This window comes from Ranitomeya variabilis, chromosome 6 (assembly GCF_051348905.1).
Source record: "Ranitomeya variabilis isolate aRanVar5 chromosome 6, aRanVar5.hap1, whole genome shotgun sequence".
Taxonomy (NCBI): domain Eukaryota; kingdom Metazoa; phylum Chordata; class Amphibia; order Anura; family Dendrobatidae; genus Ranitomeya; species Ranitomeya variabilis.
The window spans coordinates 272,024,865-272,042,461 of NC_135237.1; the positions used below are offsets into that span (position 1 = coordinate 272,024,865).

The following is a 17,597-nucleotide window of genomic DNA, read 5'->3' on the forward strand; positions in this document are numbered from 1 at the left end:
GCACTGCCCACGCCAGTGTATAGCACTGCCCACGCCAGTGTATAGCACTGCCCACGCCAGTGTATAGCACTGCCCACGCCAGTGTATAGCACTGCCCACGCCAGTGTATAGCACTGCCCACGCCAGTGTATAGCACTGCCCACGCCAGTGTATAGCACTGCCCACGCCAGTGTATAGCACTGCCCACGCCAGTGTATAGCACTGCCCACGCCAGTGTATAGCACTGCCCACGCCAGTGTATAGCACTGCCCACGCCAGTGTATAGCACTGCCCACGCCAGTGTATAGCACTGCCCACGCCAGTGTATAGCACTGCCCACGCCAGTGTATAGCACTGCCCACGCCAGTGTATAGCACTGCCCACGCCAGTGTATAGCACTGCCCACGCCAGTGTATAGCACTGCCCACGCCAGTGTATAGCACTGCCCACGCCAGTGTATAGCACTGCCCACGCCAGTGTATAGCACTGCCCACGCCAGTGTATAGCACTGCCCACGCCAGTGTATAGCACTGCCCACGCCAGTGTATAGCACTGCCCACGCCAGTGTATAGCACTGCCCACGCCAGTGTATAGCACTGCCCACGCCAGTGTATAGCACTGCCCACGCCAGTGTATAGCACTGCCCACGCCAGTGTATAGCACTGCCCACGCCAGTGTATAGCACTGCCCACGCCAGTGTATAGCACTGCCCACGCCAGTGTATAGCACTGCCCACGCCAGTGTATAGCACTGCCCACGCCAGTGTATAGCACTGCCCACGCCAGTGTATAGCACTGCCCACGCCAGTGTATAGCACTGCCCACGCCAGTGTATAGCACTGCCCACGCCAGTGTATAGCACTGCCCACGCCAGTGTATAGCACTGCCCACGCCAGTGTATAGCACTGCCCACGCCAGTGTATAGCACTGCCCACGCCAGTGTATAGCACTGCCCACGCCAGTGTATAGCACTGCCCACGCCAGTGTATAGCACTGCCCACGCCAGTGTATAGCACTGCCCACGCCAGTGTATAGCACTGCCCACGCCAGTGTATAGCACTGCCCACGCCAGTGTATAGCACTGCCCACGCCAGTGTATAGCACTGCCCACGCCAGTGTATAGCACTGCCCACGCCAGTGTATAGCACTGCCCACGCCAGTGTATAGCACTGCCCACGCCAGTGTATAGCACTGCCCACGCCAGTGTATAGCACTGCCCACGCCAGTGTATAGCACTGCCCACGCCAGTGTATAGCACTGCCCACGCCAGTGTATAGCACTGCCCACGCCAGTGTATAGCACTGCCCACGCCAGTGTATAGCACTGCCCACGCCAGTGTATAGCACTGCCCACGCCAGTGTATAGCACTGCCCACGCCAGTGTATAGCACTGCCCACGCCAGTGTATAGCACTGCCCACGCCAGTGTATAGCACTGCCCACGCCAGTGTATAGCAGTGTGGGCACCATATCCCTGAAGAAAAAAAATTTAAATAAAAAAGTTATATACTCACCCGCCGTTGTCCAGTGAAGCTGTGTCTATGCGCGGCTGCCGCCAGCTTCCGTTCCCAGCGATGCATTGCGAAATTACCCAGATGACTTAGCGGTCTCGCGAGACCGCTAAGTCTTCTGGGCAATTTCGCAATGCATCTCTGGGAATGGAAGCTGGCGGCAACTGTGAGCGCCTCGGCGGACGATGGCAGGTGAGAATAGCAGGTTTTTAGTTTTTTTTTTAATTTTTAACATTAGATCTTTTTACTATTGATGCTGCATAGGCAGCATCAATAGTAAAAATTTGGTCACACAGGGTTAATAGCAGCATTAATGGAGTGCGTTACCCGCGGCATAACGCGGTCCGTTAAAGCTGTCATTAACCCTGTGTGAGCGCTGAGTGGAGGGGAGTATGGAGCGGGCGCCGGGCACTGTCTGGACGGGAGTAGGGAGGGACTAATTCTTGGCCGGACTGTGCCCGTCACTGATTGGTCGCGGCAGCCAGGACAGGCAGCTGGCGAGACGAATCAGCGACGCGGGATTTCCAGGACAGACAGAAAGACAGACAGACGGAAGTACCCCTTAGACAGTTATATAGTAGTATTCATGCTGACCCAAAGAATAAAGTTGTCTTGTCTGTTTTATTGCATGGTGACCATCGTAAAACAGTACAAAACCATACATTTTGTCTCCCAATGAACCAAATAAAAAGCCATGTAAATAAAGTTATGTACCCTCAAATGGCACTGCTAAAATCTTTACCTCCTCTAAGAAAACAAGCCTCTACTCAGATATGTCATCCAAAAAATATAGGTTTTCAGTGCTACTAGTAGCTGCAAGATGCTGGGAAACGACATAGCTCCAAAAAAACAATCCAATAAAATCAATGCTCCCAAAGCCAAATGGCTCCCTTCAGTTGGCATCAACATGTATGGCATTCTTAGAGGGGAGAAGCCTGCGGTTGTCCAGGACCTTATGATTGATGACTTATCTGCTGGTTAGGTCATTAATATATCGGTGGGAGTTTGACACCCTTCACACCCACTAATCAGCTGAAAACTGCCCTGGCATGGAGCGTCCAAACCTAAAGGTACCGTCACATTAAGCGACGCTGCAGCGATATCGACAAGGATGCCGATAGCTGCAGCGTCGCTGTGTGGTCGCTGGAGAGCTGTTACACAGACAGTTCTCGAGCGAACAACGATGCCGGTCCCCGGGTAACCAGGGTAAACATCGGGTTACTAAGCGCAGGGCCGCGCTTAGTAACCCGATGTTTACCCTGGTTACCATTGTAAATGTAAAAAAAAACAGTACATACTCACCTTCTGATGTCCGTCAGGTCCCTGGCCGTCTGCTTCCCGCACTGACTGTGAGCGCCGGCCGGCCGTAAAGTAAAAGCAGAGCACAGCGGTGACGTCACCGCTGTGCTGTGCTTTACGGCCGGCCGGCGCTCAGTCAGTGCGGGAAGCAGACGGCCAGGGACCTGACGGACATCAGAAGGTGAGTATGTACTGGTTTTTTTTACATTTACAATGGTAACCAGGGTAAATATCGGGTTACTAAGCGCGGCCCTGCGCTTAGTAACCTGATATTTACCCTGGTTACCATTGTAAAACATTGCTGGCATCGTTGCTTTTGCTGTCAAACACGACGATACACGCCGATCTGACGACCAAATAAAGTTCTCGACTTTCAGCAACGACCAGCGATATCACAGCAGGATCGAGATCGCTGCTGCGTGTCAAACACAACGATATCGCTATCCAGGACGCTGCAACGTCACGGATCGCTATCGTTATCGCTGCAAAGTCGTTTAGTGTGAAGGTACCTTAAGCAACATAGGGGCGGAACGCAACCTTTCTATACACTGGCCACTAAAATGGTATATTTGCAATTTTCATTATGTAATGTCCACTATGCACTAATTTCTGGAAAATACCAGTGAGGTCGAAATGGTTGTTACACCTGAAGATGAATTCTCTGATTGTAATTTGTAATATGAGGTTAATTTTTGATTATTTTTGCTTTTTCTTAGCTGTGCAAAAGCCAACCACAATAAGTAAACCCTTCATCCCATACGGTAAGTAATGCTTCTCTTTTGAGCCTTGCCATGTGTCCTAATCATAGTATATGACCACAGAATTGGAATAATAACTTACAGGGTACTTTTTATTATGAAATCATTAAAAAGACCCACCTACTATATACACACACTTAATTATTCATTTTTTAAAAAGGGGGGGGGGGGGGCTGGTGAATTGCATTGGGTCATACAATGTGAGTGGATAGGGATACGGACCCTAATTAAAGGTCTAGTGGTTTCCCTACCTTACCGAGGAGGTTGGCACCCAATGAGGCGATATGGCTTTCCCGCTCGATGTCGGCTCACGCTCACTGATCCTATTAGACCCTGCAAAGAAGCAATACCACCATGGTTAGTGAATGGCAAACATAGGTGTACATGTCACAAAAACATCACAAACATGGATATCTTTAAAAAAAAATGCAATATAGAGGAACAATACACACACAAGGTATGTCAGTTATGGGCTACGTGGTTCCAGGTAGTACAAAACTATTTCATCAAATTAAAAAAATGTGGGTTATAGGTGCTAGGCAGTAGCTACGATATCAGGCAGATGTTGATGATTGCCAGGCTGGGTAGGTCTCTTTTTTGTGAGGTAGGGATAATGACCCTAATTTTCACCTGATAATCTCCCTACCTTGCTGCGAAGGTTGGCACCCATAGAAACGACATGGCGCCCTCTGTTTGACGTAGGCTTGTGCTCATTGACCCTATCAAACCCTGCACGAAGATGTCTTCATCAGAACTAACAGGGTTATAGCTCGCCTGAAAAGAACCATAACTGGCATGTCCATATATATGTAAATATAGTGGTGTCCAAGACCCAAATGGAGTCGATCATATAACCTTAGTAAATGGTTCCCATATACCTCTATAAATAAGTAGTATTGTGAGTGTATTTGTAACTAGATCAAAGATACAGGTGCTTTTTACAAAATTAGAATATCATCAAAAAGTTAATTTATTTCAGTTCTTCAATACAAAAAGTGAAACGCATATATTATATAGTCATTACAAACAGAGTGATCTATTTCAAGTGTTTATTTCTGTTAATGTTGATGATTATTGCTTACAGCCAATGAAAACCTGAAAGTCATTACCTCAGTAAATTAGAATACTTTATAACACCAGCTTGAAAAATGATTTTCAAGTCTAAAATGTTAGACTACTGAAATGTATGTTCAGGAAAGGCACTCGATACTTGGTCGGGGCTACTTTTTCATCAATGCAGCCTGGCATGGAGGCGATCAGCCTGTGGCACTGGTGAGGTGTTATGGAAGCCCAGGTTGCTTTGATAGCAGCCTTCAGCTCCTCTGCATTGTTGAGCCTGGTGTCTTTCATCTTCCTCTTGACAATGCCCCATAGGTTTTTTATGGGGTTAAGGTCTGGTGAGTTTGCTGGCCAATCGAGCACAGTGATACTGTTGTTTTCTTAAACCAGGTATTGGTACTTTTGGCAGTGTGGACAAATGCCAAGTACTGCTGGAGAATGAAATTTCCATCTCCAAAAAGCTTGTCGGCATAGGGCAGTATGAATTGCTCTAAAATTTCCTGGTAGACGGCTGCGCTGACTTTGGTCTTGATAAAACACAGTGGTCCTACACTAGCAGATGACATGACTCACCAAACCATCACTGATTGTGGAAACTTCACACAAGACCTCCAGCAGCTTGGATTGTGTGCGTCTCCACTCTTCCTCCAGACTCTGGGACCTTGATTTCCAAATGCAATGCAAAATTTACTTTCATCTGAAAACAACACCTTGGACCACTGAGCAACAGTTCAGTTCTTTTTCTCCTTGGCCCAGGTAAGATGCTTCTGGCGTTGTCTATTGGTCAAGAGTGGCTTGACACAAGAAATGCGACACTTGTAGCCCATGTCCTGGATACATCTGTGTGTGGTGGCTCTTGAAGCAATGACTCCAGCAGCAGTCCACTCCTTGTGAATCTCCCCCAAATCTTTGAATGGCCTTTCCTTAACATTCCTTTCAAGGCTGCGGTTATCCCGGTTGCTTGTGAACCTTTTTCTAGAACACTTTTTCCTTCCACTCAACTTTCCATTAATATACTTGTATACAGCACTCTGTGAACAGCCAGCTTTTTTAGCAATGACCTTTAGTGGCTTACCCTCCTTGTGGTGTATGTCAAAGACTGCCTTCTGGACAAGTCTTCCCCATGATTGTGGAGCCTACTGAAACAGACTAAGGGGCATTTTGAAATGCTTAGGAAGCCTTTGCAGGTGTTTTTAGTTAATTATCCTAATTTACTGAGATAATGATACTTGGGTTTTCACTGGCTGTAAGGGTACCGTCACACAGTACCATTTACATCGCTACGACGGCACGATTCGTGACGTCGCAGCGTCGTATGATTATCGCTCCAGCGTCGTAGACTGTGGTCACACGTTGCAATCACGGCGCTGGAGCGATGCCGAAGTCCCCGGGTAACCAGGGTAAACATCGGGTTACTAAGCGCAGGGCCGCGCTTAGTAACCTGATGTTTACCGTGGTTACCAGCGTAAAAGTAAAAAAAAACAAACCGTACATACTCACCATCTGATGTCCGTCAGGTCCCTTGCCGTCTGCTTCCTGCTCTGACTGAGATCCGGCCGTACAGTGAGAGCAGAGCGCAGCGGCGACGTCACCGCTGTGATCTGCTCTCACTTTCCGGCCGGCAGACAGTCAGAGCGGAAAGCAGACGGCAAGGGACCTGACGGACATCAGATGGTGAGTATGTACGTTTTTTTTTTTTTTTACTTTTACGCTGGTAACCATGGTAAACATCGGGTTACTAAGCGCGGCCCTGCGCTTAGTAACCCGATGTTTACCCTGGTTACCAGCGAACGCATCGCTGGATCGCTGTCACACACAACGATCCAGCGATGACAGCGGGAGATCCAGCGACGAAAGAAAGTTTCAAACGATGTGCTACGACGTACGATTCTCAGCTGGGTGCCTGATCGCAGTAGCGTGTCAGACACTGCGAGATCGTATAGATGTCGCTAGAACGTCACGAATCGTGCCGTCGTAGCGATAAAAATGCCACTGTGTGACGGTACCCTAAGCCATAATCAACATTAACATAAATAAACACTTGAAACAGATCACTGTTTGTAATGACTCTATATAATGTTTCACTTTTTGTATTGAAGAACTGAAATAAATTTAACTTTTTGATGATATTCTACCATTGTGAGAAGCACCTGTATATGACTGTATAATCCCTCAAAGAACCAAAGTGGGGGTATATTGCACAAGCCCCCATGGCCTTAATGGTGCATTTCAAAATAAGCTTCTCTGATACTCATAAACCGGTAAATGACCACATAAACTATAGGCATTCAGAACGCTTTGATATGTTACCCGCATAGCTCACACTAATCCATTGCACATATCCAAAGGACCTAAAGAAATTACGGTATAATGAAATTCCGGTTCACCAGACCTATGCCTAGCCTAGTGCAGGATTATCACCATATCATTAAACCAGCAATAAAATTATCTGCCCAGGGGTAACAATGTGACAAAATATTATGCTACATTGCCCATAGGGGACATATACACTGTGTTCCAAATTATTATGCACAAAGAGTTTAGGAGTGATAAGGTTAGAATTTTTTTGTTTGCCATTTAAACTCATTGATGGTGATGTGTGTCAGGGCTCTTTATATCACTGAAAGCAATTGCAGATACCTGTGCAAATTAGTTTGGCAGGTGTGTCCAAATAAAGGCAAGACTACTTAAGAAGGCTGTTCCACATTATTAAGCAGCCTACATTTTTTGCCAAAATGGGAAAGAAAAAGGATGTGTCGGCTGCTGAGAAGCAACAAATTGTGGAGTATTTAGGTCAAGGCATGACTACAATCAACATTGCCAAGATACTTCATCGTGATCATCGCACAATCAAGAAGTATGTAGCTGATTCCCAGCACACGCGTGTGCGTGCTGATAAGGAAAAATTGAGGACTCTTTCCAATAGGCAATTGCATGAGGTTAAAAGAGCAGCTGCAAAAATGCCTTGTCATAGCAGCAGGCAAGTTTTTGAAGCTGCTGGTGCCTCCAACGTCCCCAGAACAACAATATGCAGGGTCCTTCAGAGGTTTGCAGCTGTGCGTAAGCCATCCTGTCGACCACCTCTATCCACTGCACACAAGCAGAAACGGCTCCAGTGGGCCAAATGATACATCAAGACTGACTTCCAAACTGTTTTGTTCACCGATGAGTGCTGTGCAACGCTCGATGGTCCAGATGGATGGAGTGGAGAATGGCTGGTTGATGGACACCCCATGAAAGCACGGCCAAGGCGCCAACAAGGAGGAGGTGGAGTAATGTTTTGGGCTGGAATCATGGGGAAAGAGATTGTCGGCCCCTTTATGATCCCTGAAGGGGTAAAGATGAACTCCATAATCTATGTGGAGTTTCTAAAACAACACTTCCTGCCATGGTTCAAGAGGAAGAACCGTGCTTTCCGCAGCAAGATCATTTTCATGCATGATAATGCACCGTCTCATCTCTGGCTGCTATGGGCATAAAAGAGGACAAACTTATGGTGTGGCCACCATCTTTCCCTGACCTTAACCCCATTGAGAACCTTTGGAGCATCATCAAAAGGAGTGTCTATGATGGCGGGAGGCAGTTCACATCTTAGTAACAGCTCTGGGAGGGTATTCTGTCCACATGCAAAACAATTGAAGCAGAAACCATCCAAAAACTGACAAATTCAATGGACGAGAGAGTTCAGAAGCTTCTTTCGAACAAGGGGTCCTATGTGCAAATGTAACATCACCTAGAATAAAGTTGAAAACTGTTTGATTTCATTTGGTAATAAGCTGATAATGCTTATATTATAACTTCACAATCGACCATTTTTTTGTTCAAAATAAAATAAAAAAAGGTTGAAAACTCTGCTGTGCATAATAATTTGGAACATGCATTTTGAGTGTTTATTTTTTTTAACAAGATACTGTTTTCATAGGCAGTTTGTTCCAAAACATTGCAATTATACTAGAATAGTAGATGACTGGAAAATAACAATGACTGCAATTCAGATAGGTAATTTAGAGAAAATATGAGGAAATATTATTTGCATAATAATTTGGAACAGTGTACAAGTACAGGAATATACTTATACGTAAATAACAGACATATGGATGATGTCTATAAGATACTTATCATTGATGATTTTTATTTCTATCCCAATGCATTTTCCCCCTCTAATGGTAATGGTCCATCAGGGGATCGATGTACAAGATGATTCCTTTATGGACAGTCTCCCCGATTGAAGTGATGGCATGCTGATCTAGTTTCTGAAATGGGGTGACTTTTTTTGGGAGGGGGGCACTGCAAATGTTACATGTTGTTCACAATGTTTCCAGACAAAATTGTTCTTCCAAAAGTCATAACACCCATGTGTTTGGAGCTTTGATGTTTGCCCAAACAGTTTCTGACTACATGAGGATAATTGGCGCACTCTGGAGAAATTGCCTTACCAATTGTGCCATCCCTTATCTTTTGCTATTACTCATGGACACATCGCTATTTCAGTTACACCAGATGTGGTACAATTAATAAACCATTTAAAGGAATAATTCCTTAAAACAAGAGGAGTTTGAAGCTCTGTCTTAGTTGGCATAAATTAACGTTTTGCAAATGCCCATATTTACGTGATCCAAGAACTTGGTTTGGTACCCACGAATCATTGTAATTTGTTTCCAATGCCTCGACACCAAGATGTTCTTTAGATTGAGACCCCTATGGTAGGTATGTTGCCATAGTCAGAAGGTCTATCCTTTTTAAATCTTTGTCAACCAGCAAAATATGCCAGTGTTTGACTAATACTCAGCGAATGTCACAAGCATATTCATCTATAGGTGCCATCTGATGGTAAAAAGCCGAAGAAAAAGTATGCAAATGCATAGGGATCACCTGTCTAATGTTTATTTTTGTTTGTTTTGTTGTTGACATGAAAAGACAAAAAAGCACAAAAAGTAATTTTAAAAACAATTAAAAAGCCATTAAGTTCTATGTTTATATTAGGCGTACCAACACTAAATAAGGCAACGTCTATCCTCATCCGCCTGAATAATGACAGTTTACAGAATACCTAACATAATAGACTAGTATATTCATAGACTTTTTTTTATTTCAGATTGGGTGGCAATGCCTGTGGGGTCTTTTCTCCTTATCCTCTTATTGCCTCACATTATAGGTCCCTTCCGTTTTCACTTCTATTTACTTTTGCTTCTGGTTACTTGTGCTGGCAACACACTTCTTTATTTGATGGTATTTTTATAGGCATGTTTGTATTTCAATTGCAAGTTATATTTCTCCGTTTAGGCAGCTGAGGGTAGGAGATTGTGGGCATGTCTAATTTGTGTATATAGTCAGTTGGCTTTGTTTTAGAATTGTATCTTTTTGCGCTTTGGTTTATTTTTTTTACTTTTTGTCCACAGTAAAAAGTGGACATTTCATAGGTAATCTCTGTGCGTTTGGTATTTTTTAAATATTTGGTTGATCACGATTCGATTTGTTGGTGCTGTCATTCTTATTCAAATACATGTGATAGTTATCAATCATTTAGTTCATTTTTTTACAGGTCCAGTGACTTACTCAGTGTATTTTTTTTTTTTCCCAGACGTTCCTAAGGGAACCTCAGAGATCCCATTACTTATAACGGGTCACTCGGGCTTCCTTCACGTTTTTTTTAATAGTTAATTTTACTAAACAGGACTAGTAGAACTGTTGTCAGGTGCAATTAAACCCTGTAAGAGTGGAGCCCTGACAGCAAGGCCTATTGATATTGCTTGTTTTTCACATAATGTGCAACAACAGCTCTGTTAAAACACCTTAAACATAAGAGCTCGAGAACGTTATCTGGGACGTAAGTCCGTGTGTGATCAGTGGAGTTTGTGTACACCAACAGAATTGAGCTCTGCATCCCTTTCATTTATATAGACGTAGTGTCTTGTCTATCTGATGGCTGTGCCTTGTACTACAGCTTAGTGCCATGAGCCCTTCAGACCCTTTATTCTAATGAACGCGGATCGGACCTTAAAACCATCAAGCCCCGATTGCATGTCCTAAGAAAAGGTCATACGTTCTTAAATCCCAAATAACCTATTTTAGTAGCATATAATGTAGACTAAATGAATAGTGCTTTCATTAAGAAATTTCTTATCACAACTGTGTTGGTGACCTAATTTTTTTGTTCTTTTTAAGCTCAAGCAGTAAGGAACGTGAACCCTGCAGGGAATGTTCAACCAGGTATGCAGATATTTATTTTACATTTTCCTTTAGTTAATGAGTTTATAATACTTGCTATTTCTCAAGTGGCAGAATCTCTATGTCCAGTCAAGATTTGTCATGTGGCAATAAAGGGAACACCAAGGGCATCATAAAGGGAAAGTGATGTCACTGGTGTCTGGACACCAGGTGCTTACACTGCATACTTGACAATGTGTTCTGTCGGCTCATTACTGCTGATCTGAGCCGCTGTAAGAGCGCTATAGTTGTGGCACTGTAGCCCAACCCCTTAAGAGAAAGTTACTGACCTTCGTTTCAGGCAGGCGACAGAGGCTGCTCCAGTGACCGCATTGCCCTTTAAGGATATGGCACCCCCAACGTCCAAAAAATCTCCATGGGCTCAGCAACCGGGGATAGTGGAGACCCTAAGAACCTGATCAGGGACTGTTTTTACGGTCCCCTGTCAAATGATCGCCATTATTCACCGAATAACGGTGATTACAAAACAAAAAGGTCAGATTTAAAATTAATTTCTCTAATTCTGAAATGATCGAACATATCAGAGAAAAGAGAAATGGGGTCTAATACCCAGCAACACACAATTATTGCATGGCATTAGACCAGCAATCAGCAGACAAATTAAACTTTAATTTCCTTACTATAACTAAAAAAAACTGCAAAATGTTTAACTAAAAACGCTGTTTTTATGTGAAAACAGTTATTAGAAAAAGCTACAATTATAAGGTTATCACCATGTCTAGAACAACCTGAGCATTAGATAATGTGATGTCACTTGTCTCTGTACGCCAGGTACTCTGACACAGCGCCTGTGACTGCTGATCTGAGTCACCAAGAGATTGCTGTCATTGTGTGCATCGCGCAGGGTCTAGCCAGCCAATGAAGGGAATGTCATTTCAGGCAGGAGGCGGATACAGTGGACGCAGCTATTGCCCTTTGACGCAAGCATTTCAGCATCCACTGAGATTCTCAACTGAAGCGTTGTCAAAAATTAGGAGGAAAAGTAAAGCAGCTAGGTAGTGTGGTCAGGGAAGGATAGGGAAGTTTTAATTCACAACTCATAGATGAAAATAAAGGTAAATTGAGATAATGTCTTTATGCCTGAAGCTAAAGTAATAAATCTCACTATCTCCATCTATCCCCCACCCCCTGAAGATGGCTGGACCATCATTGTAAATACATCATTGTAAATACACACCTGTACTTTGTATCTCCCCCACCTCATTGTAGATTGTAAGCTCTCACGAGCAGGGTCATCTTATTTTGCTTTATTATTGTATTGCTAACATTGTTACCTATGATTGTTGTTTGAAACTGTTAAACTGTAAAGCGCTGCGGAATATGTCAGCGCTATATAAATAAATATTATTATTAATAAATATACACTGCTCAAAAAAGACAAAGGAAACCCTAAAATATCACATCCTAGATATCGCTGAAGGAAATATTCAAGTTGCAAATCTTTATTCATTACATAGTGTAATGTGTTTAGACCAAAAAAACACAATAGTGATCGGTGTAAATCCAAACTAATATCCCATGGAGGTCTGGATTTGTAATACTACTCACAATCAAAGTGGAAAATCAAATTACTGGCTGATCCAACTTCAGTGTAAATGCCTGAAGACAAGGAAATTGTCCTCAGTGTGTGTGGCCTCCACGTGCCTCTTTTGACCCCCCCCCCCCCCTTACAATTTCTGGACATGCTGATGCGTTGGATGTTCTCCTGAGAGCTCTCCTCCCAGACCTGGATAAAAGCATCACTCAACTCCTGGACAGTCTGTGGTGCAACGTGGCGTTGGTGGATGGAACGAGACAAGATGTCCCATATGTGCTCATTTGGGTTTGGGTCTGGGGAACGGGCAGGCCAGTCCATAGCTTCAGTGCCTTTATCATGAAGGCACTGCTGACACACTTGAGCCACATGAGGTCTACCATTGACCTGTATCAGAAGGAACCCAGGACCCAGTTCCCCTGCATATATGGTCTCACAGTGCATCTGAGGATCTCATACCAGTACCTAATGACCGTCAAATTACCTCTGGCTAGCATATGGAGGGCTGTGCGGCCCTCCAAAAAACTGCCTTCCTACATCATTACTGACCCACTGTGAAACCAGTCATGCTGGAGGATGTTGCAGGTAGTAGAATGTTCTCCACGGCGCCTCCAGACTCTGTCACATGTGTTCAATTTGAATCTGCTATCATCGGTGAAGAGCACAGGGAGCTACTGTCGAATGTGCCAATTTTGATGTTCTCTGGCAAATGCCGGTCGCCCTGCACCGTGTTGAGCTGTAAGCAGAGCACCCACTTGTGGACGTCAGGCCCTCATACCACCCTCATGGGGTCTGTTTCTGACAATTTGAGCAGACATATGGATGTTAGTGGCCTGCTGGAGATCATTGTGCAGGGCTCCTCTTGATTCTCCTTGCACAAAGGAGGCTGACAGACACATCTACCCTTCTTGCCACAGCTGTCATTGATGTGACATCCTGGATGAGCTGCACTACCTGAGCAATTTCTGTGGATTGTAGACACCACCTCATGATACTGTACAGTACCTCTTGGGATGAGAGCAATGACAAAATGCAAAAGTGACCCGAACAGCCAAAAAGGGTGAGAACAGAGAAATGATCTGTAGTCACCCACTGCATAACTATTTTTTATAGGGGTTGTCTTGCTAATTGACTATCATTTCTACCTGGTATCTATTCCATTTGCACAACAGCAGGAGAAATTCATTCACAATCTGTGTTCCCTTTACTATATACAGGGTGGTCCAAAGTAGGTGGACAGAAAATAATATTTATTTTGATTTATATATAAAATTATATTTACTAACACAAGCTTAACATTGACAATTAAAATTTAAGGGCTTTTGTATTATTGTTCAGAATAAAATTTATCAACACAGGTGGTCAAACTGTTTTCCATCACAATTTGCACAGCTTTGAAGTCTGCCTCTTATGCTTCGACAAACATTTTTGCACAAGTCTCTTTGGGTATTAATGTCTTGAAATGCATCTTTTATGTAATTTTTCAAATCACTTGACACTTTTTTGTTTTTCCACTATAAACCTGGACCTTAAGTACTCCACAAAAGAAAAAAGTTGGGGAACAACTTGATTCATCAGAATTTTGAGACACTTATACACGTGTGTGTGTATGTGTGTATATATATATATACACTCACTGGCCACTTTATTAGGTACACCTGTCCAACTTCTTGTTAACACTTAATTTCTAATCAGCCAATCACATGGCGGCAACTCAGTGCATTTAGGCATGTAGACATGGTCAAGACAATCTCCTGCAGTTCAAACCGAGCATCAGTATGGGGAAGAAAGGTGATTTGAGTGCCTTTGAACGTGGCATGGTTGTTGGTGCCAGAAGGGCTGGTCTGAGTATTTCAGAAACTGCTGATCTACTGGGATTTTCACGCACAACCATCTCTAGGGTTTACAGAGAATGGTCCGAAAAAGAAAAAAAATCCAGTGAGCGGCAGTTCTGTGGGCGGAAATGCCTTGTTGATGCCAGAGGTCAGAGGAGAATGGGCAGACTGGTTCGAGCTGATAGAAAGGCAACAGTGACTCAAATCGCCACCCGTTACAACCAAGGTAGGCCTAAGAGCATCTCTGAACGCACAGTGCGTCGAACTTTGAGGCAGATGGGCTACAGCAGCAGAAGACCACACCGGGTACCACTCCTTTCAGCTAAGAACAGGAAACTGAGGCTACAATTTGTACAAGCTCATCGAAATTGGACAGTAGAAGATTGGAAAAACGTTGCTTGGTCTGATGAGTCTCGATTTCTGCTGCGACATTCGGATGGTAGGGTCAGAATTTGGCGTAAACAACATGAAAGCATGGATCCATCCTGCCTTGTATGGAGCATCTTTGGGATGTGCGGCCGACAAATCTGCGGCAACTGTGTGATGCCATCATGTCAATATGGACCAAAATCTCTGAGGAATGCTTCCAGCACCTTGTTGAATCTATGCCACGAAGAATTGAGGCAGTTCTGAAGGCAAAAGGGGGTCCAACCCGTTACTAGCATGGTGTACCTAATAAAGTGGCCGGTGAGTGTATATATATATATATATATATATATGTATGTATGTATGTATGTATGTATGTATGTATGTATGTATGTATATATGTATATATGTATGTATATATGTATATATGTGTGTATATGTATATATGTGTGTATATATATATATATATATATATATATATATATATATATATATATATACACACACATACATACATACATACATACATACATACATACATACATGCACGCACGCGATCAAAAGTTTGGACACACCTTCTCATTTAAAGTTATTTCTGTATTTTAATGACTATGATAATTGTAAATTTACACTGAAGGCATCAAAGCTATGAATTAACACATGTGGAATTATATACTTAACAAACAAGTGTGAAACAACTGAAAATGTCTTATATTCTAGGTTCTTCAAAGTAGCCACCTTTTGCTTTGACTGCTTTGCACACTCTTGGCATTCTCTTGATGAGCTTCAAGAGGTAGTCACTGGAAATGGTCTTCCAACAGGAGGAGTTCCCAGAGATGCTTAGCACTTGTTGGCCCTTTTGCCTTCACTCTGCGGTCCAACTCACCCCAAACCATCTCGATTGGGTTCAGGTCTGGTGACTCTGGAGGCCAGGTCATCTGGCGTAGCACCCAATCACTCTCCTTCTTGGTGAAATAGCCCTTACACAGCCTGGAGGTGTTTGGGGTCATTGTCCTGTTGAAAAATAAATGGTGGTCCAACTAAATGCAAACCGGATGGAATAGCATGCTGCTGCAAGATGCTGTGGTAGCCATGCTGGTTCAGTATGCCTTCAATTTTGAATAAATCCCCAACAGTGTCACCAGCAAAGCACCCCCACACCATCACACCTCCTCCTCCATGCTTCACGGTGGGAACCAGGCATGTAGAGTCCATCTGTTCACCTTTTCTGCGTCGCACAAAGACACGGTGGTTGTTACCAAAGATCTCAAATTTGGACTCCTGAGACCAAAGCACAGATTTCCACTGGTCTAATGTCCATTCCTTGTGTTCTTTAGCCCAAACAAGTCTCTTCTGCTTGTTGCCTGTCCTTAGCTATGGTTTCCTATCATCTATTTTACCATGAAGGCCTGCTGCACAAAGTCTCCTCTTAACAGTTGTTGTAGAGATGTCTGCTGCTAGAACGCTGTGTGACATTGACTTGGTCTCTAATCTGAGCTGTTGTTAACCTGCGATTTCTGAGGCTGGTGACTCGGATAAACTTATCCTCAGAAGCAGAGGTGACTCTTGGTCTTCCTTTCCTGGGGCGGTCCTCATGTGAGCCAGTTTCTTTGTAGCGCTTGATGGTTTTTGCCACTGCACTAGGGGACACTTTCAAAGTTTTCCCAATTTTTCATACTGACTGACCTTCATTTCTTAAAGTAACGATGGCCACTCGTTTTTGTTAGAATTTGTATTATGACAAGAAAAAAGCAGCTAACAGTCTATTCAGTAGGACTATCAGCTGTGCATCCACCAGACTTCTGCACAACACAACTTATGGTCCCAACCCCATTTATAAGGCAAGAAATCCCACTTATTAAACCTGACAGGGCACACCTGTGAAGTGAAAACCATTCCCGGTAACTACCTCTTGAAGCTCATCAAGAGAATGCCAAGAGTGTGCAAAGCAGTCATCAAAGCAAAAGGTGGCTACTTTGAAGAACCTAGAATATAAGGCATTTCAGTTGTTTCACACTTTTTTGTTAAGTATATAATTCCACATGTGTTAATTCATAGTTTTGATGCATTCAGTGTGAATTTACATTTTTCAAAGTCAATGAAAATACAGAAAAATCTTTAAATGAGGTGTCCAAACTTTTGGTCTGTACTGTACATACACACACACATATGCACACATACCCACCCATCCATCCACACTTACATGCACGCAAGCATGGCTTTTGGACATGGGGCGGACCCCCACTCCATCTTAACACAACCATAACTACAGTAAACCTAGGCACTAGAATAAATACGCAAGGCACATTATTTTGGTTGTCAGAATGGCCACAGCTTTGTTTTAATCCTGTGATTTAAGTAAAAACAGTAGGAGTCAGGTGAAGTGCTAGTACATTGGGATTCACAAGTGCTGTGATATCCCCAGCTTTGACATACAGCACCAGGACAGACAGCCATAAAGGGGTGGTAGACACTTACTTGGCATTCAAGCATAGCCAGTAAACTTTCAGGGACCAATGACCCTATTATCCTCACTCCTGTGCTTAACTACTGTGCCCACCCCTGATTGACGTTACCATTACAACGTCCTTGAAGCTGGCCACCAAAGCCAAGCCTGCTCACCACCTGGAGGTTTTACATCCTGTATTAATAATAGTAATAATAATCTTTATATAGCTCGAACATATGGGATGTTTAAGGTGAGTATTCCTACTCCTACCCTCGGGTACCTCTGAATCCCTCCTCAAATCCGGGGTAGTCATGGGGGGTCCTTTGAGATTCCCTTTTGTTCGCAGAGGTGCGCAGAGTTCCAGGCTGCTTTTGGCCTGGTCGGCGTTTCCCCTCATTTCTTGCCCACAGGCAGCAAGGGGGACCCAGGAGAGGGCCGGGGGTCATCGATCCATTCGCGTGACGGCCTTTGTAGGCGGCCGCGCTACTTCTTGGCAGTCTGCACTGTTCTCTGCGCCCTGCGCGGTGGCCTTATAGGCAGCCGCGCTGCTTTTCCTGCGGCCACGTTCCTTTCTGACTGGCG

The 17,597-nt window shown here is 43.9% G+C and overlaps 1 protein-coding gene across 7 annotated transcripts in view; it reads left to right on the forward strand.

Moving 5' to 3' along the window:
* The window catches only part of LOC143782312 (uncharacterized), a 261,375-nt gene that overhangs the window by 58,282 nt on the left and 185,496 nt on the right, over positions 1–17,597 (forward strand). For all 7 annotated transcript variants that reach the window (XM_077269634.1, XM_077269639.1, XM_077269636.1 and 4 more), the window contains 2 exons: positions 3,503–3,547; positions 10,769–10,813. In XM_077269634.1, coding sequence (XP_077125749.1) covers positions 3,503–3,547; positions 10,769–10,813 — 90 coding nt within the window. The remainder of the gene's footprint in view (positions 1–3,502; positions 3,548–10,768; positions 10,814–17,597) is intronic.